Genomic DNA, 27,093 nt, shown 5'->3' with positions numbered 1-27,093 from the left:
GCACCTAACACTACGGGCAATTTAGCATGACCAATTCACCTAGCCTGCACATCTTTGGACTGTGGGAGGAAACGCATGCAGACATGGCGGGGGTGGGGGGGGGGGGTGGTGGGGGGAATGTGCAAACTCCAAACAGACAGTCACCCGAGGCTGGAATTGAACCTGGGACCCTGGTGCTGTGAAGCAGCAGTGCTAACCACTGAGCCACCGTGCCATCCAGTATTAAGATTTATATCTTAATCGACGAACCTAAAAGCCTTGACTTGAAACAAAATAGTTAAAATGAACTAGAACAGATAAAGTTAACGATCCAACAGGCTTATTTGGAGGCACTAGCTTTCGGAGCACTGCTCCTTCATCAGGTGGTTGTGGAGTATAAGATTGTAAGACACCTCGTAAGATTAGAACAGATAAAATTGTCATCAAAATTAGCTCACCTGAAAGCAGCCAAACACTTGGTAATATGTAAAGGGAAGTCGAATAACTGGAATGAACTTGCATACCTGGTAAAGGCTAACTAATGGGTAATTATCTGTGCATTAAAGTTCATCATTTGGAACCTGACAATATCTCTGCTCAAGGACAAGAGTTCATGACTAAAGGTGCTGGAACTAAGTCTTACATCAGAAATTCATTACACAAAGAGGAGAATTGTTGCTGTCTTTTTATCAAAAGCCAATGGACTTCCAAAATCTATGATAACAATTGTTCCCACCGTGGGCCACCAGCCAGGTTTACATCCATCACAACCTATCATAGTCTGAGAAAGGGAATAACAAATACAGAGCCCTGGACATTAATACAATGGCTGTCATAGGCAGAGACACTCAAAGCGCTTGTGGAAAATATAGACTGGAACCTGTATTTCAGGAAAGGTTCAGGGAGCATTATGGGTAGTTGTAGTTTTCATTTTCTCTCTGTGAAAAAGTTAGCGCCTTGATTCCATAGAAACAACTACAGAGAAAAATTATGAAGGAACTGAGAATATTCAATAACTCTTAACATTCGCTACCAATGACTGCATTCAAGGAACCAACTAATCACCATCACCCTCAGGTTAAAATCTTACACCTCAAAACGCACACCCACACATATGTACAGACACACAAACACTTCCCCCCGCCCCCGCCCCCGCCCCCACCCCCAACACACACACACACACACACTCACTCACTTACCTGTAGCTCGTCTCTTCGGAGCTGGGGAAGCACCTGCAATAAAATGGATACAATCAAAGTGCTACCAACACACAGTAAAAACACAGATGGAAGTCCTGGCCAATTACAATAGTCAGATATCACACTGAACAACTTCCATTTAAATGTGGTGGAGATGAGCTTGAGCAATGGAAATTGAGACATTTGAAATAAGGCAGGGTCTGAGGTTGGTTCTGGGTTTAATGAGTGATCAGCAGTTCGAGAAAGAGAGAAAGACTACAGCGGGGGAGTCTCACACTTTACCTCCTCCACATTCCCACATTATAAGGGCTGCAATTAGAAAACAAGGTCTTTGACTATTACATTGTTGGGGGTAGAGGAACACAGCAGGTAGAACATAGAACATAGAAAAATACAGCGCAGTACAGGCCCTTCGGCCCTCGATGTTGCACCGACCGAAGCCTACCTAACCTACACTAGCCCAATAACCTCCATATGCTTGTCCAATGCCCGCTTAAATGACCATAAAGAGGGAGAGTCCACCATTGCTACTGGCAGGGCATTCCATGAACTCACAACCCGCTGAGTAAAAAATCTACCTCTAACATCTGTCCTATACCTACCACCCCTTAATTTAAAGCTGTGTCCCCTAGTAACAGCTGACTTCATTAGCGGAAAAAGGTTCTCACTGTCAACCCTATCTAAACCCCTAATCATCTTGTACACCTCTATCAAATCTCCCCTAAACCTTCTTTTCTCCAATGAGAACAGCCCCAAGTGCCTCAGCCTTTCCTCATACGATCTTCCTACCATGCCAGGCAACATCCTGGTAAACCTCCTCTGCACTTGTTCCAATGCCTCCACATCCTTCCTATAGTATGGCGACCAAAACTGCACACAATACTCCAGATGAGGCCGCACTAGAGTCTTATACAACTGCAACATGACCTCAGGACTCCGGAACTCAATTCCTCTACCAATAAAGCCCAGTACACCATATGCCTTCTTCACAGCACTATTTACCTGGGTGGCAACTTTCAAAGATCTGTGTACATGGACACCAAGATCCCTCTGCTCATCCACACTACCAAGTAGTCTACCATTAGCCCAGTAATCCATCTTCTTGTTACTCCTACCAAAGTGAATGACTTCACACTTAGCTACATTGAATTCCATTTGCCACCTTACTGCCCAGCTCTGCAACTTATCTATATCCCGCTGTAACCTGCCACATCCTTCTTCGCTGTCCACAACTCCCCTGACTTTCGTGTCATCCGCAAACTTGCTCACCCAGCCTTCAAGCCCCTCCTCCAGGTCATTTATAAAAATGACAAACAGCAATGGTCCCAAAACAGATCCTTGTGGAACACCGTTAGTAACTGCGCTCCAAGATGAACCTATACCATCAACCACTACCCTCTGTCTCCTTCCAGCCAACCAATTCCTAATCCAAACCTCTAATGCACCCTCAATGCCATACCTCCGTAGTTTTTGCATTAGCCTGCCATGGGGTACCTTATCGAATGCCTTGCTAAAATCCATATACACCACATCTACTGCTTTACCCTCGTCCACTTCCTTGGTCACCTTCTCAAAGAATTCAATAAGGTTTGTGAGGCACGACCTGCCCTTCACAAAACCATGCAGACTATCCTTGATCACATTATTCCTATCCAGATGTTCATAAATCCTATCCCTTACAATTCTCTCTAAGACTTTGCCCACAACAGAAGTGAGACTCACTGGCCTATAGTTACTCGGGCTATCCCTGCTCCCCATCTTGAACAAGGGGACCACATTCGCTATCCTCCAGTCTTCTGGCACTATTCCCGTAGACAACGACGACATAAAAATCAAGGCCAATGGCTCCGCTATCTCCTCCCTAGCTTCCCAGAGGATCCTAGGTCACCTGATTTACTTTAACTATGATGTGGAGGTGCTGATGTTGGACTGGGCTGGACAAAGCTAAAAATCACACAACACCAGGTTACAGTCCAACAGGTCTATGTGGAAGCACTAGCTTTAGGAGCGCTGCTCCTTCAGCAGGTGGTTGTGGAGCAACCAGAATTTAAAGCAAAAGATTACAGTGACATGCAACTGAAATGATATATTGACTAAACCTGGATTGTTGTTAAGTCTTGTAGAAGGGGTTGCAGGTTTCAGTTCATTAATATGTAAATTCCAGAACTTCTTTAAAGTCATATTCTCAGGATAACATAAGGTTTTATAAAAAGAGGTGCCATCTCTTTAAACTAATTTGGCAGGGGGATGGGATCTGGACTTGTAGTCCAGCAAGTAGGTTAGCTGTTTTTCAGGATGTCCAAGAACGTCGGGAGGCTGTGGAGAAGGTAGCACTGACAGGGAATACTTGCGGACACAGAGATGGGCTCAAGTGTGTATACTTCAACGCAAGGACTATCAGAAATAAGGTGGGTGAACTTAAGGCATGGATCGGTACTTGGGACTACGATGTTGTGGCCATCACGGAAACGTGGATAGAAGAAGGACAGGAATGGTTGTTGGAGGTTCCTGGTTACAGATGTTTCAGTAAGATTAGGGGGGAATGGTAAAAAAGGAGGGGGGGTTGCGTTGCTAATTAGAAATGGTATAATGGCTGCAGAAAGGCAGTTCGAGGGGGATCTGCCTTTGGGCTGAAGTCAGAAGTAGGAAAGGAGCAGTCACCTTGTTGGGTGTTTACTATAGGCCCCCCAATAGCAGCAGAGATGTGGAGAAACAGATTGGGAAACAGATTTTGGAAAGGTGCAGAAGCCACAGGGTCGTAGTCATGGGCGACTTCAACTTCCCAAATATTGATTGGAAACTCTTTAGATCAAGTAGATTGGACAGGGCGGTGTTTGTGCAATGTGTCCAGGAAGCTTTTCTAACTCAGTATGTAGATTGTCCGACCAGAGGGGAGGCCATATTGGATTTGGTACTTGGTAACTTGGTGGGTGAGCATTTTGGCGATTGTGACCACAATTCTGTGACTTTCACCTTGGTTATGGAGAGAGATAGGTGCATGCAACAGGGCAGGTTTTACAATTGGAGGAAGGGTAAATACGATACTGCAAGACAGGATCTGAGGAGCATAAATTGGGAGCATAGACTGTCAGGGAAAGATGTCGTTGAAATGTGGAACTTTTTCAAGGAACAGATACGACGTGTCCTTGATATGTATGTACCTGTCAGGCAGAAAAGAGATGCTCATGTGAGGGAACCTTGGTTGATGAGGGAGGTTGAATGTCTTGTAAGGAGGAAGAAGGAGGCTTACATAAGGTTGAGGAAACAAGGTTCAGACAGAGCGTTGGAAGGATACAGGATATCCAGGAGGGAGCTGAAGAAAGGGATTAGGAGAGCTAAAGAGGGCATGAAAAATCTTTGGCGGGTAGGATCAAGGATAACTGCAAAGCCTTTTATGCATATGTGAGAAACATGAGAATGATGAGAACGAGGGTAGGTCCGATCAAGGACAGTAGTGGGAGATTGTGTATTGAGTCGGAAGAGATAGGAGAGGTCTTGAATGAGTACTTTTCTTCAGTATTTACAAATGAGAGGGACTGTATTGTTGAAGAGGAGAGTATGAAACGAACTGGTAAGCTAGAGGAGATACTTGTTAGGATAGAAGATGTGTTGGGCATTTTGAAAAACTTGATGATAGACACGTCTCCCGGGCCTGACGGGATATATCCTAGGATTATGTGGGAAGCAAGAGAGGAAAATGCAGAACCGTTGGCAATGATCTTTTCATCTTCACTGTCAATGGGAGTGGTGCCAGGGGACTGGAGAGTGGCGAATGTTCTGCCCCTGTTCAAAAAAGGGAATAGGGATACCCCGGGAATTACAGGCCAGTTAGTCTTACTTTGGTGGTAGACAAAGTAATGGAAAGGGTACTGAGGGATAGGATTTATGAGTATTTGGAAAGACATTGCTTGATTAGGGACAGCCAGCACAGATCTGTGAGGGGTAGGTCTTGCCTTACAAGTCTTATTGAATTCTTTGAGGAGGTGACCAAGCATGTGGAGGAGGGTAGAGCAGTGAATGTAGTGTACATGGATTTTAGTAAGGCATTTGATAAGGTTCTCCATGGTAGGCTTATGCAGAAAGTCAGGAGGCATGGGATAGTGGGAAGTTTGGCCAGTTGGATAGAGAACTGGCTAACCGGTCAAAGTCAGAGAGTGGTGGTAGACGGTAAATATTCAGCCTGGAGCCCAGTTACAAGTGGAGTTCTGCAGGCTTCAGTTCTGGATCCTCTGCTGTTTGTAATTTTTCTTAATGACTTGGAAGAGGGAGTCGAAGGATGGGTCAGTAAATTTGTAGACGATACAAAAATTGGTGGAGTTGTGGACTGTTGTCGGTTGCAAAGGGACTTAGATATGATGCAGAGCTGGGCTGAGGAGTGGCAGATGGAGTTCAACCCTGTCAAGTGTGAGGTTGTCCATTTTGGAAGGACAAATAAGAATGCGGAATACAGGGTTAACGGTAAGGTTCTTAGTAAGGTGGAGGAGCAGAGGGATCTTGGGGTCTATGTTCATAGACCTTTGAAAGTTGCCACTCAGGTGGATAGAGCTTGTAAGAAGGCCTATGGGGTATTAGCGTTCATAAGCAGAGGGATTGAATTCAAGAGTCGTGAGGTGACGTTGCAGCTGTATAGGACCTTGGTAAGGCCACATTTGGAGTACTGTGTGCAGTTCTGGTCGCCTCATTTTAGGAAAGATGTGAAAGCTTTGGAGAGGGTGCAGAGGAGATTTACCAGGATGTTGCCTGGAATGGTGAATAGGTCGTACGAGGATAGGTTGAGAGTGCTAGGCCTTTTCTCATTGGAACGGCGAAGGATGAGGGCTGACTTGATAGAGGTTTATAAGATGATCAGGGGAATAAATAGAGTAGACAGACAGAGACTTTTTCCCTGGGTACAACAGAGTGTTACAAGGGGACATAAATTTAAGGTGAAGGGTGGAAGGCATAGGGGGGATGTCAGGGGTAGGTTCTTTACCCAGAGAGTGGTGGGGGCATGGAATGCGCTGCCTGTGGGAGTGGCAGAGTCAGAATCATTGGTGACCTTTAAGCGGAAATTGGATAGGTACATGGATAGGTGCTTAAGCTAGGACAAATGTTCGGCACAACATCGTGGGCCGAAGGGCCTGTTCTGTGCTGTGTTGTTCTATGTTCTATGTTCTATCTCAGCTCGGACAATGTATTAAAGGTGTGCGATTAGAGTCTGTCTGTATCCCAATCTTGAGTCAGACTGGTTCTATTCCCAAAGTGGAATTTGCAAATATTACATGCATTGACTGCATCCAGGTTGTGCATTTTTTGAGCAAAATAGAATGTATCTGCAAATATAATTCTGCAAATGTAAATTCATGCCATAGACCTATATGTGTGCACGTGCATGAGAGATAGAGACTGAGTGTGTGTATGTGAGTGTGTGAGTGTGAGTGCACGTGAGAGTGTGTGTGTTTGCATAAGTGCAAACTTGATAAAGTACGTGTGAGTGCAATGGAGTATAGGTCTGTGAGATGGTGCGTGTATGTGTGCATATGAGAGCGAGCATGTGTATCACAGAGGGTCTGCACGAGTGTGTGAGTATGTCAGAGTGTGTGTGTGTATGTGCTTGCGTGTGTGAGTGAGAGAGAGTGTATAGTGTACTGGGGTTACCTGTAGTGTGACATCAACCCTAGGCCCCTCAATTTTTTACTATAAATTCTGTGTATTATGGTCCTGCTCCACAACTACCTGATGAAGGAGCAGCGCTCCAAAAGCTAGTGCTTCCAAATAAACCTGTTGGACTATAACCTTGTGTTTCGTGATTTTTTTTACTTTAACTAAGCATGGATGGTTGGTTGGTTGCCCCTGGGCTGGGTACCTAAACTGACAAACAAACTGCCTCCAATGTCAGAATATCTTTCCTTAAATAACTGGTCACAGTATTTCAGCTATGGTCTGATAAGTGCACTTTTAGCAAAACCTCTGTACCAGTATACTCCATTCTCTTTGACATAAGAGTCAACATTCCACATACCTTCCCATTTACCTGCTGAATTGGATGCTAACTTTTAGTGATTCACACATGACAGCTTCCAAATCTCTTTGTGCTTTAGCTATCACATTCTTTCTCCATTTAAATAATATTCCGCTCCTCTTTCCTTCCTGTGAAAGTACATCATCTCGTGTTTTACCACATTTTATTCACAAGTTTTTTGCCCACTCACTTAGCCAGTCTGCATCCTTCTGCAGACTCTTGCAGTCGTCACAACTTGCCTTCCCAACTACAGGAAACAAAGCTCCATCTCCTGGCTTACAAGCAGAACCTGAAGCGTAAGGATCCAGTACAGAAAGTCATACAGCGCTGGTTTGACATCATGGATGAGCCATTACATTACTGCTTGGGGGATTCAGTGGACAGGTCCATATTCAAGAACTGGGCGGCACGGTGGTACAGTGGTTAGCACTGCTGCCTCACAGCGCATGAGACCCGGGTTCAATTCCCGCCTCAGGCGACTGACTGTGTGGAGTTTGCACGTTCTCCCAGTGTCTGCGTGGGTTTCCTCTGGGTGCTCCGGTTTCCTCCCACAGTCCAAAGATGTGCAGGTCAGGTGAATTGGCCATGCTAAATTGCCCATAGTGTTAGGTAAGGGGTAAATGTAGATGTAGGGGTATGGGTGGGTTACGCTTCGGCGGGGCGGTGTGGACTTGTTGGGCCGAAGGGCCTGTTTCCACACTGTAAGTAATCTAATCTAATCTAATCTAAAAACTCAGTAGTCAACCCAAATGAGTATGCCACTACCTTCACAGACATCATCAGTAAGTGTGGCGAGGACTGTGTGCCAAAAAACAGAAATTGTTGAAAAAGCTCAGCAGGTCTAACAGTGTTTGTGGAGAGAAATCAGAGTTAATCTTTCGAGTCGAGTGACCCTTCCTCAGAACTCCTCAGTCCCTTCCAATGCCCAACCTTCCTGGCCAAAACGCAGACTGCTGGCTTCAGAGAGGATTCGAGGTGAATCCAGAGAGGACTCCCAGCCTCAGAGCAAACCCCTTAACTCGAGGTGAATCCACAGTAGACTCTCAGCCTCAGAGCGGACCCGTGAACTCGAGGTGAATCCACAGCAGACTCTCATCCTCAGACTGGGCCCCTGAATCCGAGGTGAATCCAAAGCAGACTCCTAGCCACAGAGTGGGCCCCTAAAACTGAGGTGATTCCAGAGCAGACTCCTAGCCTCAGACTGGGCCCTTGAATCCGTGGCGAATCCAGAGCAGACTCCTAGCCACACAGTGGGCCCCTGAATCTGAGGTAAATCCAGAGCAGACTCCTAGCCTCAGAGTGGGGGCCCCTGAAATTGAGGTGAATGCAGAACAGACTCCCGGCGCTCCTGGTTTTGACAACCTTGAGGTGAAATCCTGCGTAGATTGGAGGGGAGAACCGGCATGGTCTGGGTTGGAAGGACTTTGATTCTGAACTTTTTATTTCTTTAATTTTCTAATTTATTCCAATGATATTGTACAGTCTGTTCTGATATAACATGATAGTTCATTTCCTGTGCGATCCCGTATAATAAGAAAATCGCATAATAGCAGCACCATTTAAACCAATGGGACCAGAATCATGCTATTGCCAATACAGATCAGGAAAGTTTGCGTTCTACAAATATTGGTCTAAATTCTTCAATCGTGTTAAAGCCAATTCATGTTGAAGAAACACGTGTGAAAGCAGAATCCACGATACCTAAGATGGTGCAAAAGTCTGTAATGCAGGACTTTTTTTTATTTTTCTTTTTTTTCCCTAAGAATTTGCACTCAGGAATTGGGGCCTTGGTAATTTGTCCATAAGATGGCATCGTTTGTGGCAACTTGTAAACTTTTCACGTGAGCACATGTAACACTACAGCTAATTCTAATTCTACATGTGACTCCAGACCCACAGCAGTGTGTTGACCCCTAACTGCCCTCTGAAGTTGCTGAGCAAGTCACTCAGTTCAAGGACAGCTAGGGAAGGGGCAATAATTACTGGCCAGTCACCAACACCAATGTCCCACCTCATAAGATGTCTTTCAGTTAGCTGAGGGGTGACAGATGAGGTTTAATTTAGACAAATATGAGGTGTTGCATTTTGTAAAGAAAAGTCAGGGCAGGACTATACCCTTAATGGTAAGGTCCTGGAGAGAAGTGCCAAACAAAGAGACCTTGGAGTGCAGGTTCACAGTTCCCTGAAAGTGGAGCTGCTTGTTGACAGGGTCGTGAAGAAGGCGTTTGATATGTTTGCCTTTGGTCAGTGCATTGAATATAGGAATTGGGAGGTCATGTTGCAGCTGTTAGGCCACTTTTGGAGTACTGGGTTTAGTCTGGTCTCCCTGATACAGGAAAGATGTTGTTAAACTTGAAACAGTGCAGAAAAGATTTGAAATCTCATTGCCGGCAGCAGAAACATCTGTCTGTGCCTCTGACTAGAGAGTCCCCAATCACAATCGATTGCTTGGAGCCTGGTGTACCCCTTGTTACAGTAGAGCCAGACTCAACCAGAAACCTGGCTGTCAGTGCTACATTCCCCTGACAGTCAGTCTATCACCCCCTAATTTTCCAAAACAGCATGCTTGTTTGAAATGGGGATAGCCACAGGAGACTCCTGCTACCTGCCTCCCCCCCTACCTTTCCTGGAAGTAATCCATACGTGACTGTATCTGCAGTTTTTGTACCTTCTTGAAACCATCATCCATCACACACCCTAGCTCCTGTAAAATCCTCATTGCCTTTAACTGCTGCCTCAACTTATCCATGTGATCCAATAGGATTTGGAACCAAACACACTTTCTGCAGACATAATCATCGGTAACATTGAAAATCTCCCTAATCCAAGACATCTAAAAACTCTGCTCCAGGTTAACTTGATACCTATGTTTTAGATTTAAAATGAAGCTTAATCTAGAGACAGATCTCAATAAAGCATATTAACAAAAAGAAATTCACCGTACTCATTATTGTAGATTTACAAAAAACAGAGTGTGGTTAGACTTAACAAAGTACACTTAGCAGTTCCCCTGCTGTGAGGAGCTCCCAATTTGGATTTGCTCCAAGTTCAGCAGTGAATTTTGTTGTTTGTTTATTTTTCTTCCATTGAATTCGATGTCCAGAGATACTTGAAACTAAGCAGCGCAGGCAGTCAGCTGTGAAAGTTCACTGCCTCATCAGTCAGCTGTGCAGATTCACTGTTCCTGTTTATTCACCTCCCACATAGTATCTGTTCTCCCTCTCTTGTTTTAATGTACCCTGTTTTGATCTTTTTTCCAAAGTTCCAAATGCAGTAGCATATAAAACAGTAACTACTGCTTCAAGAATTACGATGAAATTGGCTCCAACGCCAAAAAAAAACTCAAAAAAGAGCAGCTCTTATAGCCACAATTTTCTCCCGTCCACCATCTTGGATTACCCAGAATCCTCCTCTTACCATGACAGGTTAGACAGATGAACTCAGGGTTGGGAACATGGGACTGGGATATCATAGCTATTAGGGAACATGGCTGAGGGGTGGACAGGACTGGCAGTTTAATGTTCTTGGGTATAGATGTTACAGGAAGGATTGGGGGAGCGGGGAAGAGAGAAGGAAGAGTAGTGTTTTTGTTTAGGGATACCATTGTGGTTGTACTTAGGGAGGATATTCTAGGAAGTGCATTCAGTGAAGTTATTTGGGTAAAACTGAGAAATAAGAATGGATGATCACCTTACTGGGATTGTACTGTAGACCCCACAAAAGTCAGATGGAAATTGAGAAGCAAATTTGTAAGGAGACCTCACTTATCTATAAGAATAATAGGATGGTTATGGTAGGGGATTTTAACTTTCCAAGCATCGACTGGGAATGCCATAGTGTTAAGGGATCAGATGAAGAAGAATTTGTTCAGTGTATACAAGAAACGTTTCTTATTCAGTATGTGGATGTACCTACTAGAGAAGGAGCAAAACTTGACCAACTCTTGGGAAATAAGCCAGGAGAAGTCACTGAGGAGTCAGTGGGGGAACACTTTGAAGCTAGTGATCATAATAGTTTTAAAATAGTTATGGAAAAGAATAGACCTGGTCTAAAAGTTAAAATTCTAAATTGGAAGAAGGCCAATTTAGATGCTTTTAGGCAAGAATTTTCAAAAGTTGATTGGGGATGGATATTTGTTTGTAAAGGGATGGCTGGAAAATGGGAAGTCTTCAAAAATTAGCTAATGAGAGTCCAGAGACAAATTGTTCCTATTAGGGTGAAGGGCAAGGCTGGTAGGTGTAGGGAACGCTGGATGACTAGAGAAATTGAGGTTTTGGTCAAGAGAAAGAAGGTAACATATGCCGGGTATAGACAGCAGGGAAACAGTGAATCCCTATAAGAGTACAAAGGCAGTAGAATTAATGGCTAGCACGGGGGACATAGCTTTAAATTGAGGGCTGATAGATATAGGACAGATGTCAGAGGTAGGTTCTTTACCTCTGACATCTGTTGTAGAATGCCCTGCCTGCAACTATAGTGGACTTGCCGACATTAAGGGCATTTAAAAATGGTCATTGGATAAACATCTGGATGATAATGGAATAGTGTGGATTAGGTGGGCTTTAGATTGGTTTCACAGGTTGGCATAACATCGAGGGCTGAAAGCCGTATACTCCGCTGTAATGTTCTATGTTCTAAGTATACTTCAGAGGAAAATCAGAGGGGCATAAAGAAGACATGAGAAAGCTTTGGCAAATGATAGGTCACCCGCTCTCTTTGCAGGACCATAAGAAATTACAGAAGGTTGTATGCACAGCCCAGGCCACCACAGAAGCCAACCTCCCATCTATATAGTCCATTTACATTTGTCATTACTGCTAACATCATCAAAGATTGTTGGGAGGGGTGGGGTTCAAGGGCGCTGGTGCGGGAGGTGGAGGAGATGTGCTGGAGAGTACTCTGGATTAGTGGTGCTGGAAGAGCACAGCAGTTCAGGCAGCATCCAAGGAGCAGTAAAATCGACGTTTCGGGCAAAAGCCCTTCATCAGGAATAAAGGCAGTGAGCATGAAGCATGGAGAGATCAGCTAGAGGAGGGTGGGGGTGGGGAGAAAGTAGCATCGAGTAGAATAGGAGAGTGGGAGAGGGGATGAAGGTGATAGGTCAGGTGCTGGGGGAAGGGTGAAGTGGATAGTTGGAAAAGAAGATAGGCAGGTAGGACAAGTCATGGGGACAGTGCTGAGCTGGAAGTTTAGAACTAGGGTGAGGTGGGGGAAGGGGAAATGAGGAAACTGTTGAAGTCCACATTGATGCCCTGGGGTTGAAGTGTTCCGAGGTGGAAGATGAGGGAGCGGCGGTGAAGGAGGCCCAGGCCCTCCATGTCCTCGGCAGAGTGGGAGGGGTAGTTGAAATGTTGGGCCACAGGGCGATCTGGTCGATTGGTGTGGGTGTCCCGGAGATGTTCCCTAAAGCGGTCTGCTAGGAGGCGTCCAGTCTCCCCAATGTAGAGGAGACTGCATCGGGAGCAACGGATACAATAAATGATATTGGTGGATGTGCAAGTAAAACTTTGATGGATGTGGAAGGCTTCTTTAGGGCCTTGGATGGAGGTGAGGGAGGAGGTGTGGGCGCAGGTTTTGCAGTTCCCACCAACTCCCACAGCATACAAACCCACCGACTCCCACAGCTAGGAGAAAGTGAGGACTGCAGATGCTGGGGATCAGAGCTTAAAAATGTGTTGCTGGAAAAGCGCAGCACATCAGGCAGCATCAAAGGAGAAGGAGAATTGATGTTTCGGGCATAAGCCCTTCTTCAGGAATGAGGAGGGTGTGCCAAGCAGGCTAAGGGAGGAGGGATTTGGGGGAGGGGCATTTGGAATGCAATAGGTGGAAGGAGGTTAAGGTGAGGGTGAGAGGGGGTGGGGGCGGAAAGGTTGGGAAGAAGATTGCAGGTCAAGAGGGCGGTGCTGAGTCTGAGGGTTGGGACTGTGAAAGGTGGGGGGATGGGGAAATGAGGAAGCTGGAGAAATCTGCATTCATCCCTTATGGTTGGAGGGTTCCTAGGTGGAAGATGAGTCGCTCTTCCTCCAGGTCTGGCGATGGAGGAGGCCAAGGACCTGCATGTCCTTGGCGGAGTGGGAGGGGGAGTTAAAGTGCTCAGCCATGGGGTGGTTGGATTGGTTGGTGCGGGTGTCCTAGAGGTGTTCTCTGAAACGTTCCCCAAGTAGGCGGCCTGTCTCCCCAATGTATAGGAGGCCACATCGGGTGCAGCGGATGCAGTAAATGATGTGTGTGGAGGGGCAGGTGAATTTCTGATGGATATTGAAGGATCCCTTGGGGCCTTGGAGGGAAGTGAGGGGGGAGGTGTGGGCACAAGTTTTGCATTTTTTGCGGTTGCAGGGGAAGGTGCCGGGAGTGGAGGTTGGGTTGGTGGGGGGTGTGGATCCGACAAGGGAGTCGCGGAGGGAGTGGTCTTTCCGGAACACTGATAGGGGTGGGGAGAGAAATATATCCTTGGTGGTGGGGTCCGTTTGGAGGTGGCGGAAATGACAAAGGATGATCCGATGTATCTGGAAGTTGGTGGGGTGGTAGGTGAGGACTAGTGGGGTTCTGTCCTGGTGGCGATTGGAGGGGCGGGATTCATGGGCGGAGGAGCGGGAAGTGGAGGAGATGCGGTGGAGAGCATCGTCAACCACGTCTGGGGGGAAATTGCGGTCTTTGAAGAAGGCCTCCACAGTTCCACCACAGAACACACCAGATGGCCTCCTTCTTTAGAGACTGCAATTTCCCTTCCCGCGGGGTTAAAGATGCCCTCCAATGCATCACATCCACATCCCACACCTCCGCCCTCAGACCCCACCCCTCCAAACATAACAAGGACACAACCCCCCTGGTGCTCACCTTCCACCCTACCAACCTTCGCATAAACCAAATCATCCACCAACATTTCCGCCACCTCCAAGAAGACCCCACCACCAGGGATATATTTCCCTCCCCACCCCTTTCCACCTTCCGCAAAGACCGTTCCCTCTGTGACTACCTGGTCAAGTCCATGCCCCCCTAAAACCCACCATCCCATCCTGGCACCTTCCCCTGCCACCACAGGAATTGCAAAACCTGCGCCCACACCTCCTCCTTCACCTCCATCCAAGGCCCTAAAGAAGCCTTCCACATCTATCAAAGTTTTACCTGCACATCCACCAGTATCATTTATTGTATCCGTTGCTCCCGATGCGATCTCCTCTACATTGGGAGACTGGACGCCTCCCAGCAGAGCGCTTTAGGGAACATCTCCGGGACACCCGCACCAATCAACCACACCGCCCTGTGGCCCAACATTTCAACTCCCCCTCCCACTCTGCCAAGCACACGGAGGTCCTGGGCCTCCTTCACTGCCGCTCCCTCACCACCAGATGCCTGGAGGAAGAACGCCTCATCAATGTGGACTTCAACAGTTTCCTCATTTCCCCTTCTCCCACCTCACCCTAGTTCCAAACTTCCAGCTCAGCACTGTCCCCATGACTTGTCCTACCTGCCTATCTTCTTTTCCACCTGTCCACTCCACCCTCCTACCCTCCTCCCACCCCCAACCTATCACCTTCATCCCCTCTCCCACTCTCCTATTGTACTCTATGTTACTTTCTCCCCACCCCCACCCTCCTCTAGCTTATCTCTCCACCCTTCAGGCTCTCTGCCTTTATTCCTGATGAAGGGCTTTTGCCCGAAACGTCGATTTTACTGCTCCTCGGATGCTGCCTGAACTGCTGTGCTCTTCCAGCACCACTAATCCAGAATCTGGTTTCCAGCATCTGCAGACATTGTTTTTACCCTGCTGGAGAGTATTGTCAACCACATGGGAAGGGAAATTGCGATCTTAGAAGAAGGAGACCTTTTGGGATTTTCTAAGGTGGAATGGGTCATCCTGGGAACAGATACAGCGGAGGTGGAAGAATTGGGAATAAGGGATGGCGTTTTACAGGAGGTAGGGTGGGAGGAAGTGGAGTCTGAGTGGATCTGTGGGAAGGAAGATGGACAGGTAGGACAGGTCAAGAAGGCAGTGCTGAGTGATTAGCAAGGCAGTCTATGTAGGGAGCTGCAAGAGACGGAGGACATACTAAATGAATATTTTGCACCAGTGTTTACCGTAGGGAAGGATATGGAAGGTAGACGACTTGGGGAAATAAATAGCTTTACCTTGAAAAGAGTCCACATCACAGCGGAGGAGGTGCTGTATGTCTTAAAATGCATAAAGGTGAATAAATCCCTGGGACCAGATCAGGTATACTCTCGACCTTTGAGGGAAGCTAGAGAAGTGATTTCTGGGCCCTTTGCTGAGATACTTGCATTGATAGCCACGGGTGAGGTGTGGAAGACTGGATGTTGGCAAACATGGTACTCTTACTTAAGAAATGTGATCAGGAAAAGCGAGGGAAATATACCCTGACATCATTGCTGGGCAAGTTATTACAGGGGAGTTTGACGGACAGGATTTACATATGTTTGGAAAGGATTTGCAGACACTGAATACAGATAATCAACATGACTTTGATTAGATTAGATTAGATTAGATTACTTACAATGTGGAAACAGGCCCTTCGGCCCAACAAGTCCACACCGCCCCGCCGAAGCGTAACCCACCCATACCCCTACATCTACATCTACCCCTTACCTAACACTACGGGCAATTTAGCATGGCCAATTCACCTGACCTGCACATCTTTGGACTGTGGGAGGAAACCGGAGCACCCGGAGGAAACCCACGCAGACACGGGGAGAACGTGCAAACTCCACACAGTCAGTCGCCTGAGGCGGGAATTGAACCCGGGTCTCCGGCGCTGCGAGGCAGCAGTGCTAACCACTGTGCCACCGTGCCGCCCACATGACTTTGTGTGTGGGAAATCCTGATGAAGGGCTTTTACCCGAAACGTCGATTTCGCTGCTCGTTGGATGCTGCCTGAACTGCTGTGCTCTTCCAGCACCACTAATCCAGTGTGGGAAATCCTGTCTCACCAACTTGATTGAGTTTTTTGAACAAGCAACAGAGAGGATTGATCAAGGTAGAGTGATAGACATTGTCTATATGGACTTCAGCAAGATGTTCAACAATTTTCCTCATGATAAACTGATTAATAAGGTTAGATCACAGAGAATAACAGGGACAGCTAGCCATTTGGATACAAAATTGGATCGAAGGTAAGAGATAGAGGGTGGTGGTGGAGAGTTGCTTTTCAGATTGAAGGCCCATGACCAGCAGTGTACTGCAAGGATAGGGGCTGGACCACTGCTTTTAGTCAGTTATATAAATAATTTGGATGTGAATACACCAGGTATGGTTCATAAGTTTGCAGATGGCGCCAAAATTCGTGGTGAGGTGGGGAGCAAAAACGGTTACCTCAGAGGACAATGGGATCTTGATCAGGTGGGTCGAGGAGTGGTAGATGGAGTTGAGTCTAGATAAATGTGAGGTGCTGTATTTTGATAGGGCAAATCAGGGTAGGACTTATACACTTAGTGGTAAGGTCCTGGGGAGTGTTGTTGAACACAGAGGCCTTGGAGTGAACAAGTTCCTTGAAAGTAGAGTCACAGGTAGACAGGATAGTGAAAAAGGCTTTTGGTATGCTTGCTTTTATTGGACAATGCATTGAGCATTGGAGTTGGGAGATCATGTTGAGGCTATACAGGGGATAGGTTAGTACTCTTTTCAAATACTGTATTCAATTCTGATCTCCCTGCTGTAGGGAAGATGTTGTTAGACTTATGGTAAGGTCCTAGGGAGTGTTGCTGAACAAAGAGACCCAGGAGTGCAGGTTCATAGCTCCTTGAAAGTGGAGTTGCAGGTAGATAGGATAGTGAAGGCAGCGTTTGGTATGCTTTCAGAGTATTGAGTACAGGAGTTGGGAGGTCATGTTGTGGCTGTACAGGACATTGGTTAGGCCACTGTTGGAATATTGTGAGCAATTCTGGTCTCCTTCCAATCGGAAAGAAGTTGTGAAACTTGAAAGGGTTCAGAAAAGATTTACAAGAATGTTGCCAGGGTTGGAGGATTTGAGCTATAGGGAGAGGCTGAACAGGCTGGGGCTGTTTTCCCTGGAGCGTCAGAGGCTGAGGGGTGACCTTATAGAGGTTTACAAAATTATGGTAAATAGGCAAAGTCTTTCCCCTGGGGTCGGGGAGTACAGAACTAGAGGGCATAGGTTTAGGGTGAGAGGGGAAAGATATAAAAGAGACCTAAGGGGCACAGAGGGTGGGACGTGTATGGAATGAGCTGCCAGAGGCTGGTACAATTGCAACATTTAAGAGGCATTTGGATGGGTATATGAATAGGAAGGGTTTGGAGGGATATGGGCCGGGTGCTGGCAGGTGGGACTAGATTGGGTTGGAATATCTGGTCGGGATGGACAGGTTGGACTGAAGAGTCAGTTTCCATGCTGTACATCTCTGTGACTCTAAAAGATTTACAAGGATTTTGCCAGGGTTGGAGAGTTGAACTTACAGAGAGAGGCTGAATAGGCTTGGCCCGTTTTCCCTGGAATGTTTGAGGCTGAGGGGTGACCTTACACAAGTTTGTAAAATCATGAGGGGCATGGATATGATGAATAGTCCAGGCCTTTTTTCCAGGGGAGGGGCATCCAGAACTAGAGGGCATAGTTTGAGGGTGCGAGGAGAAAGATTTAAAAGGGACCTAAGGGGCAACTTATTCACATCGAGGATGGTGCGTGTATGGAATGAGCTGGAAGAGCAAATACTCGAGGCTGGTGCAATTATAACATTCAAAAGGCATCAGAAAGTGTTTAACGGGATATGGGCCAAATGGTGGCAAATGGGAGTAGATTAATTTAGGTATCTGGTCAGCATGGATGAGTTGGACCTAAAGATCTGTTTCCATGCTGTACAACCCAAGACTCGATTATTCCCATTGCCAGGCAGTGTAGCGAGGTGAAATGGAAAGACAGGGAGAGACACTGTGTGATTGAGGCCTATTACAGGAAGGAGGGTTTCAGAATCTTGCAGCAATGGGAGCAATTCAATGGGACCTCCTATTGAGCCAGATTCCCAGTGAATGCCCAGAACCTGCTGAGTTAGTGGAGGACATTACTATTGCCGTGTTAGAGAGTTTGAAACCCAGCTGCTCATCGGCTAATGCAAGTATCTCATTCCTGCCAAAGCCAAAAACACTCATCCCTCCCCCATCATGAAACTCTCGCTCTAATGCAACGCTCCAGACAGCGCAAAGATCATGTGGAATTTAAAATAGTTTCTCTTTTGACTTACCATCTGAAGGCGGACATATGTTTTTGAGCGGAGGTGCAGCTGCAATAAGACAGAATGGAATTACATTTCATTAAATTAATTTGCAATTAGAATAACAAACAATCAAGGATGAGCATTTATTTCCCAGAGAGAGTTGGAAACTACCCATCCTTGGTGTTGTACAGATTTAGGAAATTGTGAACCCCCCCCCCCCCCCCCCCCTATAAGTTATGCAGGTTATTAAGTGCTTACATTCTGTACTTCAGTAAATGTTTAATTGAGTACGTTTGCTTTGGCAAATGGTCTACCCTTCCAAAGTCCTCCCCTCATCATGAAGAGCTGTATCTCAATGTCTTTGAACATCCTGTGTACTTTCTAAGATGCAACAATAATGTCCACAAGGTTAATATCAGATTATCACTGCTGCTTCCAGTATCATTCTGGATTGATCCACCAGTGAATTTGGAGTGTGTGCTGCTCCCAACATTGGAGACCCTGCTGGTTCTGCTAGTACTTTGAAGGAATGCAGTCCAGAACATGGCACTCATAGTCAAGGAACTGAACAGGGATGTTTTACAGAATGTAGAACCATTGTTAGATAGCCACGGGCATTTCTGTAACCACCAGCATGGGACCTGCATGGTTCAGGAGGTCATGGGTCAGTGGGCTCACGTGGATGGCCTGCTGCTTTGCAATGCAGACTGATGCCAACAGCATTGGCTTAATTCCTTGACCAGCTGAGCTGACCCTCTCACCTCAGGCTCAATGTCACCTGTGGCATGGTGACCCTCAGGTCAGACCTATTTTCACTTCTCTCTCTCTCGCTGATGGAACAGTGGCAACTTTCATTCTTCTGGGATGGAGAAGAGGATGATAGAGTGATTGTGGTGCATGTTGGTATCCAGGACACAGAGAGGGCAATACATAAATCCTGCTAGGGAGTTAAAACATGGGATCTCAAACACAATAACATCGCATTAATTGTAGTGCCACACACTAGAGAGCCAAAAATTAGAAAAATGAGGAGGATCAGTGTCGTGTTTGAGGCAAGGTGTGAGAGGGAAGACTTCAGAAACTTAGATTTGTGAGACCACATCTGGGCCGATCCTGAGTTAATATGCAGATTGTACTGACTTAGTCAATAACGTCAGTACTCCTGTGTTAGGTTCGGACAAAATGATGCAGAGATTAAAATTAGATGCTGACTGGTTATTAGAGGCTTATCAGTCACACACATCATCAATTTTAGTCAAACAAATGTGGTGCTGGAAAAGCACAGCTGGCCAGGCAGCATCCGAAACGCAGGACAGTCAACATTTCAAGCTCGAAACATTGACTTTCCTGCTCCTTGGATGCTGCCTGACTAGCTGTGCTTTTCCAGCACCACACTTTTTGACTTGATCTCCAGCATCTGCAGTCCTCACTTTCTCCAACAACATCAACTTTATCACTGTGGTCTCCCGACATGATACTCTGGGACTAATGCGCTGATACAGACAGCCTGAGGATCAGTGTGGAGTTAGAGATTACTTTTGTATTCACTTACCTGCCCCCAGATGGCTCCAATCTGATGGTATTCGTTCTGTTGTAGTGAAACATTAAATTAAATTCAAATTAAGATATCTAACGGAAGTGCTATCAACATAGAAACGGTGGGAGAGAATTCACTTCCCATTGAATTGGTCACTTGCTCCCAAGTGAGTTGATCACTTCCCACAGGGTCAGCACAGTGGCTCAGTAGTTAGCACTGCAGCTTCACAGCACTAGGGACCCAGGTTTGATTCCAGCCTCAGGCGACTGTCTGTGTGGAGTTTACACATTCTCCCAGTGTCTGCGTGGGTTTCCTCATGGCGCTCCAGTTTGCTCCCACAATCCAAAGATGTGGAGGTCATGCTAAATTGCCCGTTGTGCTGGTGGATTAGTCAGAGGGAAATGGTTCTGGGTGGGTTACTCTTTGGAGGGCCAGTGTGGACTGGTTGGGCCGAAGGGCCTGTTCCCACACTGTATGGAATCTAATCAATAATGCTGGTCCTGTGGATTATCAGGGATTGGTAGCCGCAGGTTCACAGAATTGTTCAAATATGGTAGGTGAACATTCAGCCCATTGTGACTATACCTCCCCTCCCAGCTCAGCAGGTCAAATGTTCAGTCAACATGATCCCACCCTCCTCTCTCCCCTCACCCGCTGCTCATCCTCTACTTTGTTTAATTTCTTCCCATTTTCTTTAATTTGCTCATGGGACACTCATTCTGCCGGGTGTCTTCCACTTTGGGAAACAAAGAAATGAAAGGATGGCTAATACTTTAGAGATTGAAAAATTAGTTCTTGTTTCAGTAGATATGGGTTTTTAAAAACATTTTAAGAGATGCAACAGCTAAAAATAAAGTGGGTGCAATGCTGTTGATATCACTGTGGGGTAGAGGGTAGACTCTAACTATGATTGAGAAAGGATTTTAGATTGGCCTTGCTGGCTTGAAAAATACTGAGGAGAAGGAAAACTTTAAAAATAAAGAGTTTAATGAAATGCAACAACAAACAAAAATTCAGATCCCTAGACTGCACCTACCGAACTGACAACCACTTCCATCCAGAAGGAAAAAGGCCACCTGAATGTCTTCCTCCAAGCCACTCACCATCCTGACTTGGAAATATATCACCGTTCCTTCACTGTCACTGAGTCAAAATCCTGGAATTCCCTCCCTAAGGACACTGTGGTTCTACCTACAGCAGGTGAACAGCAGAGGTTCACGATGGTAGTTCACCATCACCTTCTCAAGGGGAAATTAGGGAACAGCAATAAATGTCTGCCCAGCCAAAGATATCTATAAGTGAATAAGACTTTGTTTTAAAAGTTTTGCTAAAATTATTCACCTATGAATAAATTGATCAGTGTCCTTGAGATGGTGTCTTGCAATGTATTGCTTTGTCAAGAAAATGTGGATTTTTGAATTGATTTGTTACAAAAGGTTTGTCATTCATTCATTCTTTTTATTTAAAGAGAAAATATGTAAATCTGCTGGCTGTGTGATAACTGTGTAACTTGTCATAGATAATGCAGCTCAGTAACAGATGTCCACGCTGACCATGTTCCCAAATCAAACGTCCCATTAGCTCCCTAACTCTCCAAACCTTGCCTTTTGATGCACTTATCCAAATATCTATTAAACGTTCTAACTGTACTTGCATCAACCACTTCCTCTGGCAGTTCATTCCACAAACGCACCATTCTCTGTGTAAAAAAATTACCCCATGTCCTTTTTAAATCTTCCTCCTCTCACCTTTAATATATACCCCCTTACTTTGAACTTCCCATCCTCTTGCTATTCACCTCATCTATGCCCCTCATGATTTTGTAAGCCTCTGTAAGATCTACCCTCATTCTTCAGTGAAACAAATCCAAGCCTATCCAACCTATCTTTGTAACTCAGACCGTTTCATTTCCAGTAACATTTGGTAAATCTCTTCTGAACCCTCTCCAATTTAATAATATCTTTCCTGTAGCAGGATGACCAGACTCCACACAGTACTCCAAAACATCTTATATAACCTCAACATGACGTCTCAACTCGTATATTCAAAGGTCTGAGCAATGAAGGCAAATGTGCTAAATGCCTCTTAACCATCCTGGCTACATGGGATGCAAATTTCAAAGAATTGCATCCTTGAACCCTGAGGTCTTTCTGTTCTACAACACTACCTAGAGCTCTAACATTGATTGTATAACTCCTGCCCTCGTTTGTATTTCTGAAGCACAATACCTGGCATTTATCCAAATTGTGTTTGACTTAATCACATGGTCACTTACATGCAGAGAGGAGCTGGTTAGTTCAATTGAATGAATAACTGGTTTGCAATACAGAGTAACACCAACAGTACGACTTCAATTGCTGCACTGCCTGAGGCTACCATGAATAACTCTCTTTCTCATCTTCTCCCTTCACCTGAGGTACCTTTGTGACCATCAGGTTAAGCAACCATCAGTTTCTCTCTCCAATCAGAGATCATCCCATTGGTTCGGTAAGACAATGGCAGCTTTTGCTGTTTTTAACTTCCAAGATGATATTAGAATAAAATGTTAGGTTATGAAGTGTATACTTGTAATGTGCAATTCTCCAAATAAATGTGTTGTGTGTGACAGTTTATTGGCATTTTATCCTTCACCTTAGAATGGAATTTTGAACAACTGACCAGTCACTAGTGACGGCCAAAACTCTTGAAGGATTAGATTTACTGAAGGCTGTGATGGACCATGTGTGATACTGAGCCATACAGAATGACATGTTCCAGGTTAATTCCTGGACTGTGCTAAGTTAGTTCTTAATATACACTGGGCTCTCTCAATGGAGCTCAGCCTTCAGGAACTAAAGTCAGACAGATTGTAAAATCAGCCGCCTATTTGTTACCCGAGGTTTTTCACGATTTTTGTGAAACATGTTTCATGCAAACATAACGCTTTACTGCCCAGGAACTCCCACAGACAGCCCATGTCATGTACCAGGCTAGATATTTTTGCACTGACTCACCTCTGCGCCTCCCTGGAGCAGGACAAGGTGCATCGGCCATCTCTGAAATTTAATACAGACAAAGTCATTTATTTCAGTCAGGAGAAAAGATGAAAAGCAAAATTAACTAAACGTAGAAATTTAATGGGATGCCAGGAATTAAAAAGAAGTGACATGAAGTATTTCTGTACATGTTGTTGAAGACTTTAAAAAATCTGGAGTCACTGATTTCATGAATAGAGTACACAAAGAAGGAATTTACACTGAATTTTAGGAAACACTGTCTCAGGCTGAGCTGGAGACTTGGGCCCCATTCAAGGGTGATACTTTTGGAAGATTTCAAGGTTGTTGAGGAGATTTACTATAAATGTCATCGGTCGGAAAGAATTCAGGGAGGTGGAGTGACGACACAGTCTGGGATGGGATGTTCTTAAGACAGAGAAGGTTTGGTAGAGATTCCATATGTGGTTTTCTTAAAGGTTTTAAACAACTTTGTTAGAGTAAAGATGGAAACAACTATTTTGCACGGTTGAAGACTCAGTAAAGACATTCCACACCGTGTCCAGCTCCCATCATCCTCAAAAATTCTGAATTTCAGCATAAACGGCTCGAAACAATTCCCACATTGTAGCTGCCTAAGACTTGGTGACAGTGAAGGGCCTCTCATTATTACATGCTAAGAAAGGCATTTATCCTGAATGCATTATTCCTTTACTTTCAAACTTATTCCTGGGATTTTGTAAGTTTGTATCTAAAATGGTACAAAGGTTTGTAATGCTGGACTTTGTATTTCTCTAATTTTCTAATTTTTTTCCGAATGTTTTGTACTTAAGAATCAGTACCTCGCTACATTTGTACCTAAACTAGCGACATGTAAACCTTTCACTGTTCTCATGTGAGTACATGTAACACTACAGCTAATTCTAATTCTACATGTGACTCCAGACCCACAGCAGTGTGTTGACTCTTAACTGCCCTCTGAAGTTGCTGAGCAAGCCATTCAGTTCAAGGGCAGCGTAAGATTGGGGCGCTAACTGCTGACCATCCAGCAATGCTCATGTCCCACTCTATAGGAGATTCTATGGAACACACGAATATTACTCCCATTGCCAGGCAGTGTAGTGAGGTGAAATGGAAAGACAAAGAGAATCACTGTGTAACATGAGGCCTGGTACAGGGAGGACAGTTTCAGAATTTTGCAGCAATGGGAGCAATTCTGAGCCGGATTCCCAGTGAATGCCCAGAACCGGCTGAGTTAATGGAGAATGTTACTATTGCCGTGTTAGAGAGTTTGAAACCCAGCTGCTCATTGGCTAATGCAAGTATCTCATTCCTGCCCAAGTGAAAAAACTCATCCCTCCCCCATCATGACAGTTTCGCTCAATTGCACTGCTCCAGACAGCACAAGGATGATGTGGAATTTATAATGGTTTCTCTTTTGACTTACGTTCTGCAGGTGGACACACATTTTTGAGCGGAGGTGCAGCTGCAATAAGAGAAAATGGAATTACATTTCATTACGTTAAATCCCAATTAGAGTTACACGCAACCTGTGATCAACATTTATTTCCCAGAGAGAGTTGAAACCTACCCATCCTTGGTGTTGTACAGATTTAGGGAATTGCGAAACCCCCCCCTATAAGTTATGCAGGTTGTTGAGTCTTTACATTCTGTCCTTTATTATACGTTTAATTGAGTAGGTTTGTTGGCCAAATGGTCTACCCTTCCAAAGTCCTCCCCTCGTCACGAAGAGCTGTATCTCAATGTGTTTGAACATCCTGTGTACTTTCTAAGACACAACAATATTCTCCACAAGGTTAATATCAGATTATCACTGCTGTTTCTATGTATGATTCTGTGTTGATCCACCAGTGAATTTGGAGTGTGTGCTGTCCCCTGCACTGGAGACCCTGCTGGTTCTGCTAATACCTTGAAGGAATACAGTCCGGACCATGGCACTCATAGACAAGGAACTGAATGTGGATGGCCTGCTGCTTTGCAATGCAGACAGCATGGGCTCAATTCCTTGACCAGCTGAGCTGACCCTCTCACCTCAGGCTCAATGTCACCTGAGGGATGGTGCCTCTCAGGTCAGACACATCTCCACTTCTCTCTCTCTCTCTCTCTCTCTCTGATGGGTCAGTGGCAACTTTCTTTCTTCTGGGATGCGGAAGAGAGTGATAGAGTGGCTGTGGTGCATGTTGGTATCCAGGACACAGAGAGGGCAAAACGCAAATACCACAATTAGACTTTGTGAAACTAGGAAGGGAATTAAAACATGGGATCTCAAAAATAACAACATCTGGATTATTCCCAGTATCACATACTAGAGAGACAAGAAATAGAGAGAGAAGGAGGTTCAGTGTTGGTGTGGGAAGGAGGCCTTCAGAATCGTGGAACAGTGGGACCACATCTGGTCCATATCCTGAGTTAATGTGCAGATTGTACTGAGTCAGCCAATAATGGCAGTATTCCTATGTTAGAAGTGGACAAAATGATGCAGAGATTACAACTAGATGCTGACTGGTTATGAGAGGCTTATCAGTCACATAGAACATCAGTTTGGTCAAATATTGTGGTGCTGGAAAAGCACAGCCGGTCAGGTAGCATCCGAAATGCAGAATAATCAATATTTTGAGCTCAAAACATCATCTTCCCTGCTCCTCGGATCCTGCCTGATCGGCTGTGCTTTTCCAGCACCGCAGTTTTTGACTCTGATCTCCAGCATGGAGAGATCCTCACTTTCTCCGACAACATCAACTTTATCCCTGTGGTCTCCCGACATGATACTCTGGGACTAATGCACTGACACAGACAGCCTGAGGATCAGTGTGAAGTTAGAGATTATTTTTGTATTCACTTACCTGCCCCCAGATGGCTCCAATCAGATGGTATTCGTTCTGTTGTAGTGAAACATAAAATTCAATTTAAAATAACTAACATAAGTGCAATGAACATTGAAACAGAGAGAATTTACTTCCAGTGAATTGGGCAATTAGTCTCCCTCAACAGTCCACTCCACTAACTTCCTTTGGTCACAGGGACTCAAACCCTCACTCAGTATCATCATATTGTTCAGTGAAATGCTCAGATTCCCAATGCTGTTGGTCATGTAGATTATCAGAGATTGGTCGTTGCAGGTGCACAGAATTGTTACAGTACAGCAGAAGACCATTTAGCCTATCATGATCAAACCTCCCCTCCCAGCTCAGCAGGTCAAATGCTTAGTTGACATAATCACACCCTCCTCTCTCCCCTCACCCTCCACCCATCCTCTCCTGTGTTTAAATTCTTTGATTTCTTTTACTCGCTCATTGGACACTCGTTCTGCCCATTGTCTTCTACCTTCACAAGCGAAGAAAGGCAAAAGGATTGCAAATACTTTAGGGATTGAAACACAAGCTCCTGTGGAGGCAGTGGGCATTAGTTTAATATTTTATGTGAGGTTCTGGAGCAGATAAAAATAAAATACCCATTGGGTGCAATGTTGATGGTCATCAATTGGGGTACAGTGTAGGCACTGAGTATGAGTGAGAAAGGTTTTTTGATTGGCCTTGCTGGCTTGAAAGTAATACTGAGGGGAAGAAAACCTTTCGAATCAAACAGTTTGACGAAATGCATCAATGTGCATTAGTTCACCAAAGATCACCAGACAACACCGTACAAACACACAAGCTCTTCCATCTAGAAGGACAATGGCAGCAGTTACAGAGAAACATCACCTCTTGCAATTTCCCATCCAACCACTCACCATGCTGACCTGGATATATATCACCATCCCTTCACTGTCGCTGGGTCAAAACCCTGGAAGCCGCTCCCTAAAGACACAGTGCTTCGACCTACAGCATGGGGACCACAGCAGTTCAAGAAGGCAGCTCCCCACCACCTTCTCTCGGGCAATGAGAGATGGGCAATAAACGCTGGCCCAGCCCTGAGGCCCAATGAGGAATGAAACATTTTTAAAACGTTAAAAAGCAAAACAGATTGTTTTCTAAAAATTATTCACTGAAAAATAAATTCATGGAGTCCCAACAGTGTGGAAGCAGGCCCTTCAGGCCACACCAACCCTCTGAAGAGGAACCTACCCAGACCAATTCCCCTATATTTACTCTGACCACTATGGGCAATTTTGCATGACCAATTCACCTAACCTACAGAGGAAGCCCACAGACACGGGGAGAACATGCAAACTCCATACAGACAGACGCCCAAAGCCGGAATCGA

General features: G+C 45.3%; 1 protein-coding gene across 1 annotated transcript in view; it reads right to left on the bottom strand.

The window, feature by feature from the left end:
• LOC140480293 (uncharacterized) overlaps positions 1–27,093 on the bottom strand; it is a 129,201-nt gene that overhangs the window by 17,429 nt on the left and 84,679 nt on the right. The window contains exons 14-19 of the mRNA XM_072574997.1: positions 25,734–25,769; positions 24,317–24,355; positions 22,891–22,932; positions 19,913–19,948; positions 18,388–18,426; positions 1,179–1,211 (exon numbers count right to left, since the gene is read on the bottom strand). Of these exons, the coding sequence (XP_072431098.1) occupies positions 1,179–1,211; positions 18,388–18,426; positions 19,913–19,948; positions 22,891–22,932; positions 24,317–24,355; positions 25,734–25,769 (225 nt within the window). The remainder of the gene's footprint in view (positions 1–1,178; positions 1,212–18,387; positions 18,427–19,912; positions 19,949–22,890; positions 22,933–24,316; positions 24,356–25,733; positions 25,770–27,093) is intronic.

This window comes from Chiloscyllium punctatum, chromosome 8 (genome assembly GCF_047496795.1).
Source record: "Chiloscyllium punctatum isolate Juve2018m chromosome 8, sChiPun1.3, whole genome shotgun sequence".
NCBI lineage: Eukaryota > Metazoa > Chordata > Chondrichthyes > Orectolobiformes > Hemiscylliidae > Chiloscyllium > Chiloscyllium punctatum.
The sequence above is the reverse complement of the archived record's forward strand: the minus strand, read 5'-3'. Positions and strand labels throughout refer to the sequence as shown.